Consider the following 21,894-nt stretch of genomic DNA (forward strand, 5'->3'; position numbering starts at 1 on the left):
GGCTATTTTTGTAAGTTTTCCAAATTATTACAATTTTCTACAGCAGGGCAAAAAGCTTGGAATCTATGGAGGAGGGCACCAGACGAACTCATACATATCATTGTTATTTATTTCATTTCCCTTATCTTAACCACTGTCATCTTTGCCTATATTATTATCGAAATTGAATTTGTTGTCTTTTGTTTTTATACCCTCCACCATAGGATGGGGGTATATTAACTTTGTCATTCCGTTTGTAACACATCGAAATACTGCTCTAAGACCCCATAAAGTATATATATTCTGGGTCGTGGTGAAATTCTGAGTCGATCTAAGCATGTCCGTCCGTCCGTCCGTCTGTCCGTCTGTCCGGCTGTCCGTCCGTCTGTGGAAATCACGCTAACTTCCGAACGAAACTAGCTATCGACTTGAAACTTGGCACAAGTAGTTGTTATTGATGTAGGTCGGATGGTATTGAAAATGGGCCATATCGGCCCACGTTTACGTATAGCCCCCATATATACCGATCCCCAAATTTGGCTTGCGGAGCCTTCCGGAGCAGCAAAATTCATCCGATCCGGTTGAAATTTGGTACGTGGTCTAAGTATACGGTCCCTAACAACCGTGCAAAAACTGGTCCATATCGGTCCATAATTATATATATCTCCCATATAAACCGATCCCCAGATTTGACCTCCGGAGCCTCTTGGAGGGGCAAAATTCATCCGATCCGTTTGAAATATGGTACCTGATGTTAGTATACGGTCTCCAACAAGCATGCAAAAATTGGTCCATATCGGTCCATAATTATATATAGCTCCCATATAAACCGATCCCCAGATTTGAACTCTGGAGCCTCTTGGATGAGCAAAATTCATCCGATCCAATTGAAATTTAGTACGTGGTGTTAGTATATGGTCTCTAACAACCATGCAAAAATTGGTCCATATCGGTCCATAATTATATATAGCTCCCATATAAACCGATCCCCAGATTTGACCTCCGGAGCCTCTTGGAGGGGCAAAATTCATCCGATCCGTTTGAAATTGGGTACCTGATGTTAGTATACGGTCTCTAACAAGCATGCAAAAATTGGTCCATATCGGTCCATAATTATATATAGCTCCCATATAAACCGATCCCCAGATTTGACCTCCGGAGCCTCTTGGAGGAGCAAAAGTCATCCGATGCGGTTGAAATTTGGTACATTTCGTTAGTATATGGCCTCTAACAGCCATGTAAAAATTGTCAAATTTTATTACTATAGAAAGTTTTGTCAAAATTTCATTTCTATAGAAAGTTTTGTAAAAAGTTTATTTCTATAGCAATGTTTGCCAACATTTTATTTCCATAGAAAATTTTGTCAAAATTTTATTTCTATAGAAAATTTTGTAAAAAATTTATTTCTATAGAAAATTTTGTCAACATTTTATTTCTATAGAAAATTTTGTCAAAATTTTATTGCTATAGAAAATTTTGTCAACATTTTACTTCCATAGAAAATTTTGTCAACATTTTATTTCTATAGAAAATTTTGTCAAGTTTTTATTTCTATAGAAAATTTTGTCAAAATTTTATTTCTATAGAAAATTTTGTCAAACTGAATTATATACGTATTTAATCGGCCTTTTTTTTGTTTAATATATACCCCTTATGGACTAACTTACAATTTAGAAGACAGTGTTAAAAAGTTTTACGATACCTTGCCATCGGCAAGTGTAATCGCAACCCAAGTAATTCGATTGTGGATGACAGCCTTTAGTAGAAGTTCCTACACTCTCAAAAAAAATCGCTTCTCTAACATATGTTCCAAACATATTTTGCAGGAAACACATATATTATTGGATACTGCAGAAACATTAATATGTTTGTTTTATCTGAGCGTATTATATGTTTGGAAGCATTTTGAGTCCAAAAATAGTATATGTTTGGAAGAATTCCCCAAAGAAGATTGTGCTCATTCCCTCACATAATTTTCACTACCACGAAATTTTTGAGTTCTTCGCATCTTTTTCTGTAATACAAATATGCTGTTTTTTCTTTCAAATGTCTATTCTCTTGGTTCCGAATGTATATTCTCTTTATTCTGAATACTCATTCTAATATTCAAATTAAATAGTAATTAGACTTAAGCATATAAAATTTTTGGCCTTATCATGAAACAGTTTTCCGAACCAACATACAAGCGGTTTCACAGAAATTGCTCTCATTTCATTCTATCGCTGTGTTATGTTGATATCTTTTTATTCAACCATCCCGGTTTCCATCTCTATTTATTTCTCTATACTAACTCTCTCTCTCTCTCTGGCGCTCTTTGAATAAAGTATCACAACATATATATGTTTACTCGAAATTTGTAAATTTATATATGTTTACATTCACACATATTATTTGTATGAAACATTCATGCCCCAAACATAATATATTCTAACATATTAACATATGTGTCCCAAACATTTTGTGTTAGTTTAGGAACATTACATGTTTGCACTTAAATATATTGTGTTTAAAAATTGTGCCCGAAACACATTTTGTTTATATCGGAACATATTAAAAACATATTTTTCTAACAGTGTACGCAATCCATGGTGGAGGGTACATAAGATTCGGCCTGGCCGAACTTACGGCCGTATATACTTGTTTTTTTTTTTTTTCTTTCTTTCTTTATCATTATATACAGACAATACCCATACATACCTTATAGGGTAATTCTATCATTGGAATATTACGTAAAAGTATCTGCAAGCATGAAATATTTTGATAAACATAATTGCGGCCATTTTCAGTCAATTTATCAAGTAATGCCAAAACGGCGGATGTTCCACCATCCGGTGGATTAGGATTGGCGCCATATCTGCAAAAAGAAAGGAATATAGAATGGAATGAGTTGAGTTGAGTTCTTACCATTATTTCAAAAATTCGTTAGAACAATATGAAACCTAATGAAAGCATGAAATATTAAGTAACCTCTGGTTTCCTTGCATTAACATGGAGCTTTACCAAATTTCAAAGATTTTGCCTTTACACTAGTAGTTTTGGTATTGAAATAAGGATAGGTTTGGTTAGGTTAGGTGGCAGCCCGATGTATCAGGCTCACTTAGAATATTCAGTCCATTGTGATACCACGTTGGTGAACTTCTCTCTTATCACTGAGTGCTGCCCGATTCCATGTTAAGCTCAATGACAAGGGAGCCAAGTCCGAACGGCGTTCCACATTGCAGTGAAACCACTTAGAGAAGCTTTGAAACCCTCAGAAATGTAACCAGCATTACTGAGGTGAGATAATCCACCGCTGGAAAACTTTTTGGTGTTCGGTCGAAGAAGGAATCGGACCCACGACCTTGTGTATGCAAGGCGGGCATGCTAACCATTGTACCACGGTGGCTCCATTGAAATAAGGATACATTTATGACACAATTTTAGGAAACAAAAATCTTTTTTTTCTACTTTTTCCTTGATGAACATTCAGAGTCTTTTAAAAACGTGTTACGACCACTTAAATTGACATCGAACACGACTACAAGTACACCCTAAAAATCGCTTCTGTGACATATACCGCAAACACATTTTTCTTCAAATATATATTTTCAGGATTGATCCAAAAAAAAGTATTGTTTGCATTGTTCAAACATATTATGTTTCTCCTTAGGCATACACAGGCAGAAAAAAATTTAATGAAATTTTCTTTGTGTATATATATTTTTAAGGCGCGAGGGGCGAGAGACCTATTGCTCTCTTTCGAAACACATATATGTTTATAGGCTATTTCTAAATTAATATATGTTTGCATCCAAACATATTATATTTACAAACATGTTATGTCTCAAACATAACATATTAAAATAAATGTAGCAAACATGTTATGCTAGTTAATGAACATTATATGCTTGAACTTAAAAATAATGTGTTCAAATTTTTGAGTTCCAAACATATAATTTTTCCAACCAAACATATGAAACAGAGTATTTTTCTTCCGTGTAGAAATTATGCTACGTTTCAAGTGAAATAGCCTTTAAAAACGCGTTTTCACTTTGTAGTCAACAAATTTAAGGACGATTTCATTAATTTTGAAGAATTTTTCTGAATTTTTAAAGCCAAGTTCATCTTAGTCCAACAACATTTTCTTTCATGTAAAGGTACCACTTTTTAAGTAGAAGCAAAAAAACCAGCAAAAAAAGCGTCGCCAAGAAAGTATGTTCTTTTTGGATCCGGAAGTGGTGCAAAATTGGCGCAAAAGCGATGAATTTAACACGAGCTTGTCATAGGATGGATGTCCACCATTTCAAATGCCGTTGCACTGAATTTCCATCACTCTCTTAGTTGTGATCCGAATTCATTGTTTTGGATGTAAATAAAAAAATTTTGCAATAATTTGCCAAATAAATAATTTTTATAATTTTTTAAAGCATTCTTGTCTGAAACGTTTTACATCAAATATTTTCAAAAATTCGCAATTTTTCTAGAATTCATTTAGCATTTTTTCGAAAAAAATTTAAATAATTTGTACCATTTTATTAATCCTTATTCTGTTTTTAACCTATATGAAACAAAAAATGTTAAAATTTCCTTTTAAAAATATGAGAAAAGCGAGTTACAAAAATTGAATTAAAAGAACTTCCGAGTAGTTAAAATAAAGAACATCTTTGGGAGGAAATTTTTGGAAGTGCAATATTTTTCATCATTTATATGAAAGTTTAAATAAACTAAACAATTCACTAATGTTACCAATGCAATATTGTGACAATATACAATCACGGTTGCCATAATTGGTATAATTCTACCACAATCATTGAATTTTTCTACAGAAATAAAATTTTGACAAAATTTTCTATAGAAATAAAATTTTGACAAACTTTTCTCTAGAAATAAAATTTTGAGAAAATTTTCTACAGAAATAAAATTTGGACAAAACTTTCTATAGAACTACAATTTTGACAAAATTTTCTATAGAAATAAAATTTTGACAAAATTTTCTACAGAAATAAAATTTTGACAATATTTTCTATAGAAATAAAATTTTGACAAAATTTTCTCTAGAAATAAAATTTTGACAAAATTTTCTCTACAAATAAAATTTTGTCAAAATTTTCATTAGAAATAAAATTTTGCCAAAATTTTCTATAGAAATAAAATTTTGACAAAATTTCCTATAGAAATAAAATTTTGACAAAATTTTCTATAGAAATAAAATTTTGACAAAATTTTCTCTACAAATAAAATTTAGTCAAAATTTTCTATAGAAATAAAATGTTGACAAAATTTTCTATGGATATAAAATTTTGACAAAATTCTCTATAGAAATAAATTTTTTAAAAATTTTCTCAAGAAATAAAATTTTGACAAAAATTTCTACAGAAATAAAATTTGAACAATTTTTTGTTTGTTTTTGAAATGACAAAATTTCCTATAGAAATATAATTTTGACAAAATTTTCTATAGAAATAAAATGTTTACAAACTTTTCTATAGAAAAAAAATTTTGACAAAATTTTCTATAGAAACAAAATTTTGACAAAATTTTCTACAGAAACAAAATCTTGACAAAATTTTCTATAGAAACAAAATTTTGACAAAATTTACAATAGAAATAAAATTTTGACAAATTTTCTATAGAAATAAAATTTGTTGTTTTTTTTTTTAAGAGATATGTTTGTTTCGAATTTATTTCGGCATAAGCCGGCTATCATACAAAACCTTTTTTCGGAAGGTTCAAGTGTGGTTCATTGTTGGGTTTAATGAACTGCCTGAATTTATTCTGATAATTGGTTGATAGTTTTTGCTGCGAGTAGAGGATGCTGATGAGGAATGTGGTAATTCTGAAACGTGCGTCCATCCAACCATCTTGCAGTCTATAGGGCTTTGCCCAAATAAATTTGACAAAAATTCTTTTCCTCTGTTGATTAAGCTACACTTGTAGTTTAGTTAATGTATGGTTTTAAGCTGAAATAAAAACACCAACAACAATGCTTAAAGAACAAAACCAACAATAACAAAACAAAACGAATGGAAATAAAATTTTGACAAAAAATTTCTACAGAAATAAAATTTTTAAAAATTTTCTCTACAAATAGAATTTTGACAAAAATTTCTACAGAAATAAAATTTGGACAAAATTTCCTATAGAAATAAAATTTTGACAATATTTTGTATAGAAATAAAATTTTGGCAAAATTTTCTATAGAAATAAAATTTTGACAAAATTTTCTATAGAAATAAAATTTTCAAAAATTTTTCTATAGAAATAATATTTTGACAAAATTTTCTACAGAAATAAAATGTTGGCAAAATTTTCTACAGCTATAAAATTTTGACAAAATTTTCTATAGAAATTAAATTTTGACAAAATTCTCTACAGAAGTAAAATTTTGACAAAATTTTCTACAGAAATAAAATTTTGAAAAATTTTTCTATAGAAATAAAATTTTGACAAAATTTTCTACAGATATAAAATTTTGACAAAATTTTCTATAGAAATAAAATTTTGACAAAATATAGAAATAAAATTTTTACAAAATTTTACAAATGGAGAAATAAAATTTTCTCCAAATTTTTAGTAGATTATTTTTGGCTCGAGGGGCAACCGTGTATACAATCCAAAATCATATTCACATATTTTTTTTTTTAATTTTTTCAAATTCAAAAAATAATGCCAAAAAAACAATTAATTTTTTTATTCAAGTATAGTTTTTATTTCTAATTAACTCTGTGAATGATACTACGAGGTTGCTCTTTAGTTGGAGCGATTGGACAACCCTAGTGTGGCAATCTCACAACCGACAGCTAGTTTAAAGATTCGTGAACATTTTCGTCCGATTATTTTTTACAACTTTCAACAAGAGTGCATCGATGAGGCTTATTCAATTTTTGGCGAGAAACTCCGGCAAGGACCAGTGTTTATCAATGACCGAGGTCGTAGTTCACTCCAAGACGAATTTCGTGAAGGTAGTCAAAAATCAATTGTTGTTAAGGAAACCAATGATGCTACGTGCCAACTGATATTGCATGATCATCATTAAACCTATCGTGGAATTGAGACATCCTTAGGCATTAGTGGGACCAACATAAATTCAATATTGCATGAAAATTTAACCACCACAAAAATTTGTTGCGGTTAGATCCCATGTTAGGTTAGCTTATGTGGCAGCCCGATGTATCAGGCTCACTTAGACTCCATTGTAATACCACAGTGGTGAACTTCTCTCTTATCACTGAGTGCTGCCCGATTCCATGTTAAGCTCAATGACAATTTGACAATCGCTCAAAAAAAAAAAAAACTCGTGTCGATTGTTCGAAAAAAAAAAATGCTTCAAAAATACGATTTCGGTGTTTTAAAACATGCTTGTGACATCGTAAGATATAAAGAATCGCGGAATTACGCGTATGAACCCAAAAGTAATTAGCTGTATTTCAAGGTGAGCAAAAGATGCTCACGCACGAAGCACTTCCGATCCGGTTGAAATTTGATACGTGATGTTAGTATATACCATTGAACAACCATTCCAAGATTGGTCCATATCGGCCCATTTAAAAAACGATCCCCAGCCTTTTTTATTTAACATATACTCCATATGGACTAACATACAGTTTAGTCCGTATTTACTTGTTTGTTCTCTAATCCCGAAATATAAAAGAAACCCAAGTATAATTATCAAAAAACACTTTGATTTTTATACCCTCCACCATAGGATGGGGTATATTAACTTTGCCATTCCGTTTGTAACACATCGAAATATTGCTCTAAGACCCCATAAAGTATATATATTCTGGGTCGTGGTGAAATTCTGAGTCGATCTAAGCATATCCGTCCGTCCGTCCGTCCATCCGTCCTTTTGTTGAAATCCCGCTAACTTCCGAACGAACCAAGCTATCGACTCGAAACTTGGCACAAGTAGTTGTTATTGATGTAGGTCAGATGGTATTGCAAATGGGCCATATCGGTCCACTTTCACGTATAGCCCTCATATAAACGGACCCCCAAATTTGGCTTGCGATTGCTCTAAGAGAAGCAAATTTCATCCGATCCGGCTGAAATTTGGTACATGATGTTAGTATATGGTCTCTAACAACCATGCAAAAATTGGTCCATATCGGTCCAAAATTACATATAGCACCGCTCCCACGATTTGGCTTGCGGAGCCTCTAAGAGAACCAAATTTCATCCGATCCGGCTGAAATTTGGTACGTGCTGTTAGTATATGGTCTCTAACAACCATGCAAAAATTGGTCTACATCGGTCCATAATTATATATAGCCCCCATATAAAGCGATCCCCAGATTTGGCTTGCGGAGCCTCTAAGAGAAGCAAATTTCATCCGATCGGGCTGAAATTTAGTACATGGTGTTAGTATAGGGTTTCTAACAACCATGCAAAAATTGGTCCACATCGGTCCATAATTACATATAGCCCCCATATATCGGTCCACTTTTACGTATAGCCCTCATATAAACGGACCCCCAAATTTGGCTTGCGATTGCTCTAAGAGAAGAAAATTTCTTCCGATCCGGCTGAAATTTGGTACATGATGTTAGTATATGGTCTCTAACAACCATGCAAAAATTGGTCCATATCGGTCCAAAATTACATATAGCACCGATCCCACGATTTGGCTTGCGGAGCCTCTAAGAGAACCAAATTTCATCCGATCCGGCTGAAATTTGGTACATGCTGTTAGTATATGGTCTCTAACAACCATGCAAAAATTGGTCCACATCGGTCCATAATTATATATAGCCCCCATATAAAGCGATCCCCAGATTTGGCTTGCGGAGCCTCTAAGAGAAGCAAATTTCATCCGATCCGGCTGAAATTTGGTGCATGGTGTTAGTATAGAGTTTCTAACAACCATGCAAAAATTGGTCCACATCGGTCCATAATTACATATAGCCCCCATATAAAGCGATTCCCCGATTTGGCTTGCGGAGCCTCTAAGAAACGAAAATTTCATCCGATCCGGCTGAAATTTGGAACATGGTGTTGGTATATGTTCTCTAATGACCATGCAAAAATTGGTCCATATCGGACCATAATTATATATAGCCCCCATATAAATCGATTCCCAGATTTGTCCTCCGGAGCCTCTTGGAGGAGCAAAATTCATCCGATCCGGTTGAAATTTGGAACATGGTGTTAGAATGTGTTCTCTAATAAAGACGCACGAATTGGTCCATATCGGTTCATAATTATATATAGCTCCCATATAAACCGTTCCCCAGATTTGATCTCCGGAGCCTCTTGGTGGAGCAAAATTCATCCGATCCGGTTGAAATTTGGAATGTGGCCTCTAACAAACACGCACGAATTAGTCCATATCGGTCCATAATTATATATAGCCCCCATATAAACCGTTCACCAGATTTGATCTCCTAAGCCCCTTGGAGGAGCAAAATTGATCCGATCCGGTTGAAATTTGCAACGTGGTGTTATTATAAGGCCGCTAATATCCATGCCAAAATTGGTCCATATCGATCTATAGTTATATATAGCCGATCCCCAATCACACAAAAATTGGTCCATATCGGTTCATATTCATGGTTGCCACTCGAGCCAAAAATAATCTACCAAAATTTTATTTTTATGGAAAACATTGTCAAAATGTTATTTCTATATAAAATTTTGTCAAAATTTTATTTCTATAGACAATTTTGTAAAAATTTTATTTCTATAGAAAATTTTGTCAAAATTTTATTTCTATAGAAATTTTTTTCCAAATTTTATTTCTATAGAAAATTTTTTTTAAATTTTACTTCCATAGAAATTGTCAAAATTTTATTTTGTCAAAATTTTATTTCTATAGAAACTTTAAACTTATACGTATTTAACCGGCCTTTTTTAGTTTAATATATACTACGTATGGACTGCCTTGTAATTTAGGAAGTTTTAAGATGGCTTGCCATCGGCAAGTGTTACCGCAACCCAAGTAAATCGATTGTGGATGACAGTCTTCAATAGAAGTTTCTACGCAATCCATGGTGGAGGGTACATAAGCTTCGGCCTGGCCGAACTTACGGCCTTATATGTTTTAAATCAATTTCGTGTTGAATTACAATTAAAAATTTTTGCCTACTGGCTCGAACTTGTATAAAAGACAATACACTTTAGAAGATGAGAAATTTGCTGCTGAGAAACCATTGACGGCGCTAGGTCCCCACTTATCGTTTACGTGTTTTCGACACACTTTTGAAAGAAAATAAGAGTTGGAAATATCTTGGAACAAACGCAAAATATAATTTTTATTTCTTGCTCGCAAAATAATACAATACTCAGAGGCTCCTTAATATTTGAAAATTCATTAATACCGTTTCACATACTCCACATAGGCTTCACATGGTATGGAATTAAGAAATCGATTTAAATATCTTTGTCACCAGGTATTTTGAAGTACATATGAATATTGTTTTTTTTTTGTTTTGTTTTGCGATATCGCAATATTAATTGGATTTTCATTATTGTTTGTTCAGCAATTTAGCCAAGGTATAGAATAAAAAAAATCTTTTGACAAGCACGAATCTGATATGGAATATCAATAGACTGTATTCAGAAGACATATGTATGCATGCGTAAGAGATTTGTATTCAAGGGAAAATGGTAAAATTAGAGCCATTGTAATATACATTCACATGTGTGTTTACATTAACATTCAAGGATTTGTTGATAACTCCAAAAAAAATGGGAAAAAGTTATTTGGTATAAAAATAGCAATGTCTGTAATCAGCAAAAGAATATGGAAAATAAATAAAGTTAAGTTGACAAATAGCTGAAAGATGCTTAGGCTTTAAGGAGACATTTTCCCTATAAATTTACAAAATTTGCAATTTTTCTGTAGACCGGCTCCGCACGTGATATAAAATTATCACCGAACTAGGATCTCTACAACTCCAGTGTTACGCATGCTATATGGCATGTGGTTCCGTCCTGTGTAAACCACCATGCAAATCAAGCTCTTACAATTTGGGCAAAAAAAGCTGGATATCATCTCGCCGTGGCGCTCACCATTAACAGTTTTGTTATGATTAGTATAATCTTTGAAGATGTACGGTCCAATGGTGGCATCATCAGCCTATATACCGCGCCAAACTGAGACTTTTTATGAGTGCAGAGAACGAATTTTGATAATAAAATTCAATAATTTGCAAGCATTGTTCGTTTGTAAAACGATTCATGGTTAACTTATAGAACAAACTCCAGATATTTGACAGTGACAAAAAAAAATACGAAACGTGCATCCGCTCTTTAACCCTTTGATTACCGATATCCACTTAGGAGTACATTCGAAAACAACACAAAATACTGTTTCTCCACTTAGTTTCAATTTCTTTCTGGATGTTATTCTAAAGTAGAGGATTTAATCTAAATAAGATATAAATATTTTCCATATTAGTGAGCGCTAAAATGAATTTTTATAAACTGTTTTAACTACACACAAAAAACTTTTTTCTGATTCAATCACGAAATTAATTGATCCAATTAATTTTTAATTGAAATGTCTTCAATCACAGAAATGATAGTATCAATTAAAAAATTAATTGAAGGTCAATTAAAAAGTTAATTGATCCAATTAAAAATTTAATTGATACTATTATTTTTGTGATTGATTTTTCTTTCAATTAAAAAAAATTGTTGAATCAATTAAATTTTTAATTGAATATTTTTTAAAACTCAATTAAAATTTTAAGTGGAAAAATTTTCGTGAAATTTTTTTGTGTGTATAAACGAAAAAAGAAAACAAAATTTTGAGTCCATTTTTATACCCTCCACCAGAGGATGTGGGTATATTAACTTTGTCATTCCGTTTGTAACACATCGAAATATTGCTCTAAGACCCCATAAAGTGTATATATTCTGGGTCGTGGTGAAATTCTGAGTCGATCCGAGCATGTCCGTCCGTCCGTCCGTCTGTTGAAATCACGCTAACTTCCGAACGAAACAAGCTATCGACTTGAAACTTGGCACAAGTAGTTGTTATTGATGTAGGTCGGATAATATTGCAAATGGGCCATATCGGTCCACTTTTAATTTAATACATGTTGTTGGTATATGGTCTCTAACAACCATGCAAAAATTGGTCCACATCGGTCAATAATTATATATAGCCCCCATATAAACCGTTCCCCCGATTTGGCTTGCCGAGCCTCTAAGAGAAGAAAATCCGGCTGAAATTTGGTACATGGTGTTAGTATATGGTCTCTAATGATCATGCAAAAATTGGTCGAAATCGGTCCATAATTATATATAGCCCCCATATATACCGATCCCCCGATTTGGCTTGCAGAGCCTCTAAGGGAAGCAAATTTCATCCGCTCCGGCTGAAATTTGGCACATGGTGTTGGTATATGTTCTCTAATGACCATGCAAAAATTGGTCCACATCGGCCCATAATTATATATAGCCCTCATATAAACCGATCCCCAGATTTGACTTCCGGAGCCTCTTAGAGGAGCAAAAGTCATCCGATCCGATTGAAATTTGGTACGTGGTGTTAGTATATTGTCTCTAACAACCATGCCAAAATTGGTCCATATCGATCCATAATTATATATAGCCCCCATATAAGCCGTTCCCCATATTTGACCTCCGGAGCCTCTTAGAGGAGCAAAAAATGCATATGATCCGGTTGAAATTTGGTACGTGGTGTAAGTATATGGTAAATGCAAAAATTGGTCCACATCGGTCAATAATTATGTATAGCCCCCATATAAACCGATCCCCCGATTTGGCTTGCGGAGCCTCTAAGAGATGCAAATTTAATCCGATCCGGATGAAATTTGGTACATAGTGTTAGTATATGGTCTCTAATGGCCATGCAAAAATTGGTCGAAATCGGTCAATAATTATATATAGCCCTCATATAAACCGATCCCCAGATTTGACCTCAGGAGCCCCTTGGAAGAGCAAAATTCATCCGATTCAGTTGAAATTTGGTAAGTGGTGTTAGCATATGGTATCCAACAACCATACATGAATTGGTTCATACCAGTCCATAATTATATATAGGCCCTATATAAACCGATCCTTATATTTTGCTTGCGGGTCCTCTTGGAGAAGCAAATTTCATCCGCTCCGGTTGAAATTTGGTACGTGGTGTTAGTATACATTCATGCTAAAATTGGTCTGTATAGGTCCATACTTATATATAGCTCCCATATAAACCGATCCCCAGATTCGACCTCCAGAGCTTCATGAAGGAGCAAATTTCATACGATCTGGTTGAAATTGGGTACGTGGTGTTAGTATATGGTATCTAACAACCATACATGAATTGGTTCATACCAGTCCATAATTATGTATAGCCCCCATTTAAACCGATCCCCAGATTTGACCTCCGGTGCCTTTTGGAAAAGCAAAATTCATCCGATCTGATTGAAATTTGGTACGTGGTTTTACTATAACAACCATTCCAAAAGTGGTCCATATCAGTCCATAATAATATATAGCCCCCATATAAACCGATACCGAGATTTGGTTTTGGAACCTCTTGGAGTAGCAAATTTCATCCGAGTCAGTTGAAAATTGGTACATTGTGCTAGTATATGGCCGTTAACAACCATGCCTAACTAGGTCCATATCGGTCTATAGTTATATATAGCCCCCAGATAAATCAATCCCCAATCACACAAAAATTTGTCCATATCAAATTCATAATTGTATATAGCCCCCATATAAGCGATCCCCATATTTCAATTCTGGCTCCCTACGTAACGTGGTGCAATGGTTAGCATGCCCGCCTTGCATACACAAGGTCGTGGGTTCGATTCCTGCTTCGACCGAACACCAAAAAGTTTTTCAGCGGTGGATTATCCCACCTCAGTAATGCTGGTGACATTTCTGAGGGTTTCAAAGCTTCTCTAAGTGGTTTAACTGCAATGTGGAACGCCGTTCGGACTCGGCTATAAAAAGGAGGTCCGTTGTCATTGAGCTTAACATGGAATCGGGCAGCTCTCAGTGATAAGAGAGTAGTTCACCAATGTGGTATCACAATGGACTGAATAGTCTAAGTGAGCCTGATCGGGCTGCCACCTAACCTAACCTCACCTAACCTACGTACCTACACATACCTTTTTTGTCTAATATATACCACGTATGGACTAACTCACAATTTGGAAAAGATACCTTAACCCAAGTAATTCGATTGTGGATGACAGTCTTTCGTAGAAGTTTCTGCGCAATCTATGGTGGAGAGTACATAAGATTCGGCCTGGCCGAAGTTACGGCCTTATATACTTGTTTTTATTATTATTTTTTTCTAATTATTACCGATATTCTGCCTATAATTTTATTTATATATATTTTTTATAAACACTTGTCAACAATTTTTGGGGGTTTTTTGTGAGGATTTTTGAATTACATTTGGGGAGAAAAATGCTGGCATCACTGGTGGAAACTATAGACATGAGATAATGTTTGATTAGAAACACGAAAATAATTCTTCAACTACCCAAAATTAGGCTCGAAAATCAAAACTGCCTATTGCTGATACCACAATATGATAAACATACACAAAGCGTAGAGGTTAAATTGATTGCAAAAATTCAAAAACCCCTTTTAACAGCATGATCTCTTTCTAGAAGGCAAAGTTTATTCCAAGTAGAATAACAATCAAATAAACTTCATACTACAGGCATCAAATAATCAAAGTAAATATTCCAGGAATTTATTGCACTTATTTTCTTTTGTATTTCTATTTTGTTCTCATTATCGACACAAAGAAATATTTGCACATACACATTTGAATGACCATAGCTAGTTGTTCCCAAAACAGGATATTTTAAAGCCATTCATTGATTTCAAATTTCACAAAATATCAAAACGAGCATTGTATATATCGAACATTTTTGTAAACCGTTTACACATTTGTAGCCATTTAGAATGCATCCTCGTCCTTTTAGCAATTTTGTGCAATTTTGATGTGTAGAAATGGTGCAAAGCAAACGATCCAATAAGCAAACAGAAAAGATAAACCATTAATTTCTGGGATAAAGGTATATTGTTTTACTGTTTTAAATTGGTTATACAGAGTACGGTGAATGATTGTAAAAAGGATTGTGAACAGTGGATTGGGTTAAGTAAAAATGTAAATACACCCAAAGGAAAAAACATAAATTTCTGAATTTTGATAGATTGGTTGCCATTCGTTCTTTATGAGCCTTCATAGTTTTTTTCTCCAAATTCGATTTTGAGTATTTTTTTTTAATTTTCTTTTATTTTTCGCATGGCCATAGCTCCAAAAATGTTTTTTTCTTTTTTTTTTTTTGAAGACTAGGACAAGAAAAAGGCTAAATATATAATCGAAAAATTTTCATTTTCATGCTCAAATCCCCAACAATTTCGAAAAAAGTACCACTATTTTGCCGATTTTTTTCGTTTTTCGACTTCAGATCTTTTTTTTGAAAACAAAAATAAAATTGAAAAAATATTTGTTAAAGAGAACGGTTTTGATAATTTTATAGGCTACATTTCTTCCCTTGATTATTTGGTAAATTGTTTAGTATTTCAAGAGCTGTAGTCGACAAAAGGAAAACAAGTATATATGGCCGTAAGTTAGCCCAGGCCGACTCTTATGCACCCTCCACCATGGATTGCGTAGAAACTTCTACGAAAGACTGTCATCCACAATCGAATTACTTGGGTTGTGGTATCTTAAAACTTCTTAACATCGTTTTCTAGTTAGTCCATACGAGGTAGAGAGCCAGAATTGAAATATGGGGGTCACCTATATGGGGGCTACATACAATTATGAACCTGATATGGACCATTTTTTTGTGATTGAGGATCGATTTATCTGAGGGCTATATATAACTATAGGCCGATATGGACCTCGTTGGACATGGTTGTTAACGGCCATATACTAGCACAATGTACCAAGTTTCAACTGACTCGGATGAAATTTGCTCCTCCGAGAGGCTCCAAAACCAAATCTCGGGATCGGTTAATATGGGGGCTATATATGATTATTGACTGATATGGACCACTTTTGGCATGGCTATAAAATATCATATACTACCACCACGTACCAAATTTCAACCAGATCGGATGAATTTTGCTTCTCCAAAATGCACCGGAGGTCAAATCTGGGGATCGGTTTATATGGGGCTATATATAATTATGGACTGATATGAATCAATTCCTGCATGGTTGTTGGATAACATATACTAACATCACGTACCAAATTTCAACCGAATCGGATGAATTTTGCTCTTCCAAGGGGTTCCGGAGGTCAAATCTGGGGATCGGTTTATATGGGGCTATATATAATTATGGACCGATATGGACCATTTTTTGCATGGTCATTAGAGACCATTGTTAGAGATCATATGCTGACACCATGTACCAAATTTCAGCCGGATCGGATGAAATTTGCTTCTCTTAGAGTCCCCGCAAGCCAAATTTGGGGGTCCGTTTATAAAGGGTGATTCTTTTGAGGTTAGGATTTTCATGCATTAGTATTTGACAGATCACGTGGGATTTCAGACATGGTGTCAAAGAGAAAGATGCTCAGTATGCTTTGACATTTCATCATGAATAGACTTACTAACGAGCAACGCTTGCAAATCATTGAATTTTATTACCAAAATCAGTGGCAGAAAATCCGCTTTTTTATCGACAAATTTTGTTCAGCGATGAGGCTCATTTCTGGTTGAATGGCTACGTAAATAAGCAAAATTGCCGCATTTGGAGTGAAGAGCAACCAGAAGCCGTTCAAGAACTGCCCATGCATCCCGAAAAATGCACTGTTTGGTGTGGTTTGTACGCTGGTGGAATCATTGGACCGTATTTTTTCAAAGATGCTGTTGGACGCAACGTTACGGTGAATGGCGATCGCTATCGTTCGATGCTAACAAACTTTTTGTTGCCAAAAATGGAAGAACTGAACTTGGTTGACATGTGGTTTCAACAAGATGGCGCTACATGCCACACAGCTCGCGATTCTATGGCCATTTTGAGGGAAAACTTCGGAGAACAATTCATCTCAAGAAATGGACCGGTAAGTTGGCCACCAAGATCATGCGATTTGACGCCTTTAGACTATTTTTTGTGGGGCTACGTCAAGTCTAAAGTCTACAGAAATAAGCCAGCAACTATTCCAGCTTTGGAAGACAACATTTCCGAAGAAATTCGGGCTATTCCGGCCGAAATGCTCGAAAAAGTTGCCCAAAATTGGACTTTCCGAATGGACCACCTAAGACGCAGCCGCGGTCAACATTTAAATGAAATTATCTTCAAAAAGTAAATGTCATGGACCAATCTAACGTTTCAAATAAAGAACCGATGAGATTTTGCAAATTTTATGCGTTTTTTTTTTAAAAATAGTTATCAAGCTCTTAACAAATCACCCTTTATGAGGCCGATATGGCCCATTTGCAACACCATCCGACCTACATCAATAACAACTACTTGCGCCAAGTTTCAAGTCGATAGCTTGAGAGCTATATCTAAATCTGAACCGATTTCAATCAAATTTGGCACACATGACTATATTACTAATTGTACTCCTAGTGCAAAATTTCAACTAAATTTGGCCAAAACTCTGGCTTCTGGGGCCATATAAGTCGATATCGGGCAAAAAATATATATGGAAGCTATATCTAAATCTGAACCGATATGAACCAAATTTGGGACGCATAGCTACAATGCTAATTCTACTCCTTGTGCACAATTTCAACTAAATCGGAGCAAAAAATTGGCCTCTGTGGTCATAGGAGTGTAAATCGGGCGAAAGCTATATATGGGAGCTATATCTAAATCTGAACCGCTTTCAACCAAATTTGGCAGGCATAGCTATAATGCTAATTCTACTCCCTGTGCAAAATTTCAATTAAATCGGAGTAAAAGATTGGCCACTGTGGTCATATGAGTGTAAATCGGGCGAACGATATATATGGGAGCTATATCTAAATCTGAACCGATTTCAATAAAATTTGGCACACTTGAATACACTACCAATTGTACTCCTAAGGCAAAATTTCAACCAAATTGGGTTAAACTCTGGCTTCTGGGATCGTATTAGTCCATATCGGGCGGAAGATATATATGGGAGCTATATCTAAAACTGAACCGATTTCAATAAAATTTGGCACACATGAATATACTACTGGCTTCTGGGTCCATATAAGTGCATATCGGGCGAAATATATATATATATATGGGAGTTATATCTAAATCTGAACCGATTTCTTCCAAAATAGGGTTCTATTCTGAGCCAAAACACATACTTGTGCCAAATTTGAAGTCGATTGGACCAAAATTGCGACCAAGACTTTGATTACAAAAATGTGTTCACGGACAGACGGACATGGCTATATCGACTCAGGAGCCCACCCTGAGCATTTTTGCCAAAGACAACATCTGGGTGTTCCAAACATATGCACTAATTTATAATACCCTGTTCCACAGTGTGGCGCAGGGTATAAAAACAAAAAAATTCGGAATTAACATTAAATGTTAGTAACAGTTTAGATTTGTTCGCAGTGGCTACCTTTCGCATGAATTATGTTATGGCCTTCAAACGACCAAGACTGAGTTGTGACCCGTGTGCTTGAGATGATCGACACTATGGCAGGTTTTTTGTGACAACTTTACTCTTGAAAATGCCACAGGCGCAAAAGTTCAACGGCTTGAGATCCAGAGATTTTGGTGACCATTGGGTGAAGCCTAGGGCTTCAACACTGTCTTCACAGGTGTGCGCGTGAGTGAAATTTCATCGAAATCCACTGTTGTGCAATGGATACCATGCCCGCCTTGCATACAAAGGTTCATGTGTTCGATCCACATTTCGACCGAACACCAAAACGTTTTTTCAGTAGTGCATTAGTAGTAGTCGCCTCTCAGCAATGCTGGAGACATTTCTAACCAAGTTTTCTACCACTGCTGCATGGATTTCCATGAAATCTGGCTTTCAGTTTTCGGATCATTTTTGATGTCTTTATCGTATTCTTCTTTTGCCACTTTTTGGATGCCTGAACACATGCGTATGGACGGAAACACGAAATATGACAAAGCATCAAAGGATATTAGGAGAGACGATGGGTGTAATGGGGGATGCCACAAAACGTGAAAATTTTCACAGATTGCCGGAGGCAATGAAGGCAATAGCAGACATTACAGTTCGATCGCGAACCGTATTTAAATGCAAACCCCTGATCAATTAATACTCAGAATACGGCAGGATACGGCGGAGTGATATAAAAAGTAAAAGCAAATCAGCTGGCGATAAGATCTAGAACAAATTGGGAAGTGAACTTGGATAACGCAAAGTCCACAACGCGTGTCGAGTTGTATGAATGAGCACAGGAGATACATAAAGCGATGTGGACCAACACAACGGTCGTAAGAACGACGAAAATACTATGGGGGACACAAACATAAAAAAAATCCGGAGACCAACTAAAGAAGGGCCATGGGAATAATTAACGGACACCTAAAATTGAGAATACATCTGTGCGGAATTGAAGAAGCAGAGAATGATGTATATAGGCCGCGTTTTGATGGTAATAAAACCTTGCAACACTGCCTTTGTTACTTATCTTCAAGGAGAGTTAACCATATCAATGAAGAGGTGATTCGGGATTCAGGATTCGGCAGGACGTCGAAAATTCTAAGAGGTTACCTAGACAACAAAAAAATCTGGAGAACTACTCAAGGAGACTAGGACGACATTCAGGAGGACCGTAGGAATATTAACCGGGCACCTAGAATTAAGAGCACATTTGCGCCGATTTGGAGCAGCAGAGGATGGACGTGGACGTGTTTTGAGATTGCTGAGACCTTGGAACACTACCTTCGTCACTGCACTACCTTTACTAGGCAAAGAGTTAACCATATTAGTGAAGAGGGGATTCTTCCTGCAATAAAAGAAGGATACCGCTGATAAAAAGAAGTTATAAGTTGTGGTTTCAACCCCAGTTTCGACCGAACACCAAAAAATGTCAGGTGGATTATCCCCTCTCAGTAATGCTGGTGACATTTCTGAGTGTTTGAAAGCGTATCTAAGTGGTTTCACCATAATGTGAAACGCCGTTCGGACTCGGCACATTGATAAAAGAGAAGTTCACCAGGCTTTGTCTATTCAGTCCATTGTGATACCACAGGAAGTGAATTTCTCTCGTATCAACGAGTTCAGACTCGGCTATAAGAAGTAGATCCCTTATCATTGAACTTAACCTAGAACCAGGCAGCACTCTTTGATAAGAGAAATTCACCACTTGTGGTATCACAATGGACTGAATGGTCTAAGTAAGCCTAACATATCGGGCTGCCACTATACCTAACCTAACCTATGTGTATGTCATCCGACATGTGACAGGGATTCCCCTGGATTCTCTTATCAACCTAGCATAACCTAAGTCCATAGCAACTAGTTCCAACATATTTGCCCATCCATTTCACTGTGCTGTCATAGGTAGTAGAAAACGCGATTGAAAACAAACACGTAATAGTTGGCTTTTCTCACAGTTGGCATTCGACCAAAAATATTCGAAGCACTCGGCTACATCCACTTAAGGAAACATAGAGCGGAAGGTTGAGAGTTCGTAACCACTACTTCAATGTACGGACATCAGCTAAATCAGGGAAATGTAACCACATACTCGAAGTAGTTGAATGCATGTGAGTATGTGGTGAGGTCTGTGTAACAACAAACACACAACCACATATGCGAGCGACACACAATTCTATTGGAGGGAAGACGACTACACAAATGAGCCTTCACTTATTGTAGTACATAGTACTGAAATCAAAAGTTTGAAGCTTCTTGTTAGTCTAGTGTATATGTGACCATGTATGCCAATACAGCGATTTAATAGTATATGCATTATGTTAGATTAAGGTGAGTACATGTGTGTGTGTTTGCGTAAGTATTTGGATGGTTGTCCATGCTCTTACGACTGCATAATAAATGAGGTGTGGTGATGAAAATTGCAAATGCCAATATTGGCTTCTTTCGGGTCTTGAATAATACGTAGCAAAGCTCGAACAAACACACACACACAGACATACTAACACACATACTTAGTCATACATAAATAAATCAAACAAATTTTTGTTTATTCAATGCCAAAAGCTGATTTATCCTCTTTGATTCTTTGTTCAAATATGCAATTGAATGTAGCGCGTGTATATTGATTATTGTTGCCAAGGCAATAATTCCAGAAACAAATATTTGGAGGATTTGGCGGCAGTTGTATTTTATATAAATTAAAAAAAAATTCTATTAAAATTATTTGTCGTACTAAAGGAAACAAATATGCATCAATTAGTCGGTTATACCGAATTAAATGTACACTAATAGAAGAATCATTTTGGTAAATAAAATTGTGTTTAGCTTTTTTATACCCTCCACAATAGGATAGGATAGGGGTATATTAACTTTGTCATTCCGTTTGTAACACATCGAAATATTGGTCTATATATATATATATATATATATATATATATATATATATATATATATATATATATATATATATATATATATATATATATATATAATATATATATATATATATATATATATATATATATATATATATATATATATATATATATATATATATATATATATATATATATATATATATATATATATATCTATATATATATATATATATATATATATATATATATATATATATATATATATATATATATATATATATATATATATATATATATATATATATATATATATATATATATATATATATATATATATATATATATATATATATATATATATATATATATATATATATATATATATATATATATATATATATATATATATATCTATATATATATATATATATATATATATATATATATATATATATATATATATATATATATATATATATATATATATATATATATATATATATATATAAAGGGTGATTCTTTTGAGGTTAGAATTTTCATGCATTAGTA

At 34.5% G+C, this 21,894-nt stretch overlaps 1 protein-coding gene across 2 annotated transcripts in view; it reads right to left on the bottom strand.

The window, feature by feature from the left end:
* stops (SOCS domain-containing protein stops) overlaps positions 1–21,894 on the bottom strand; it is a 160,151-nt gene that overhangs the window by 64,462 nt on the left and 73,795 nt on the right. For both annotated transcript variants that reach the window (XM_075291888.1, XM_075291887.1), the window contains exon 7: positions 2,677–2,833. In XM_075291888.1, the coding sequence (XP_075148003.1) occupies positions 2,677–2,833 (157 nt within the window). The remainder of the gene's footprint in view (positions 1–2,676; positions 2,834–21,894) is intronic.

The sequence above is a fragment of the Haematobia irritans genome, chromosome 1, assembly GCF_050003625.1.
Source record: "Haematobia irritans isolate KBUSLIRL chromosome 1, ASM5000362v1, whole genome shotgun sequence".
Classification (NCBI taxonomy): Eukaryota; Metazoa; Arthropoda; class Insecta; order Diptera; family Muscidae; genus Haematobia; species Haematobia irritans.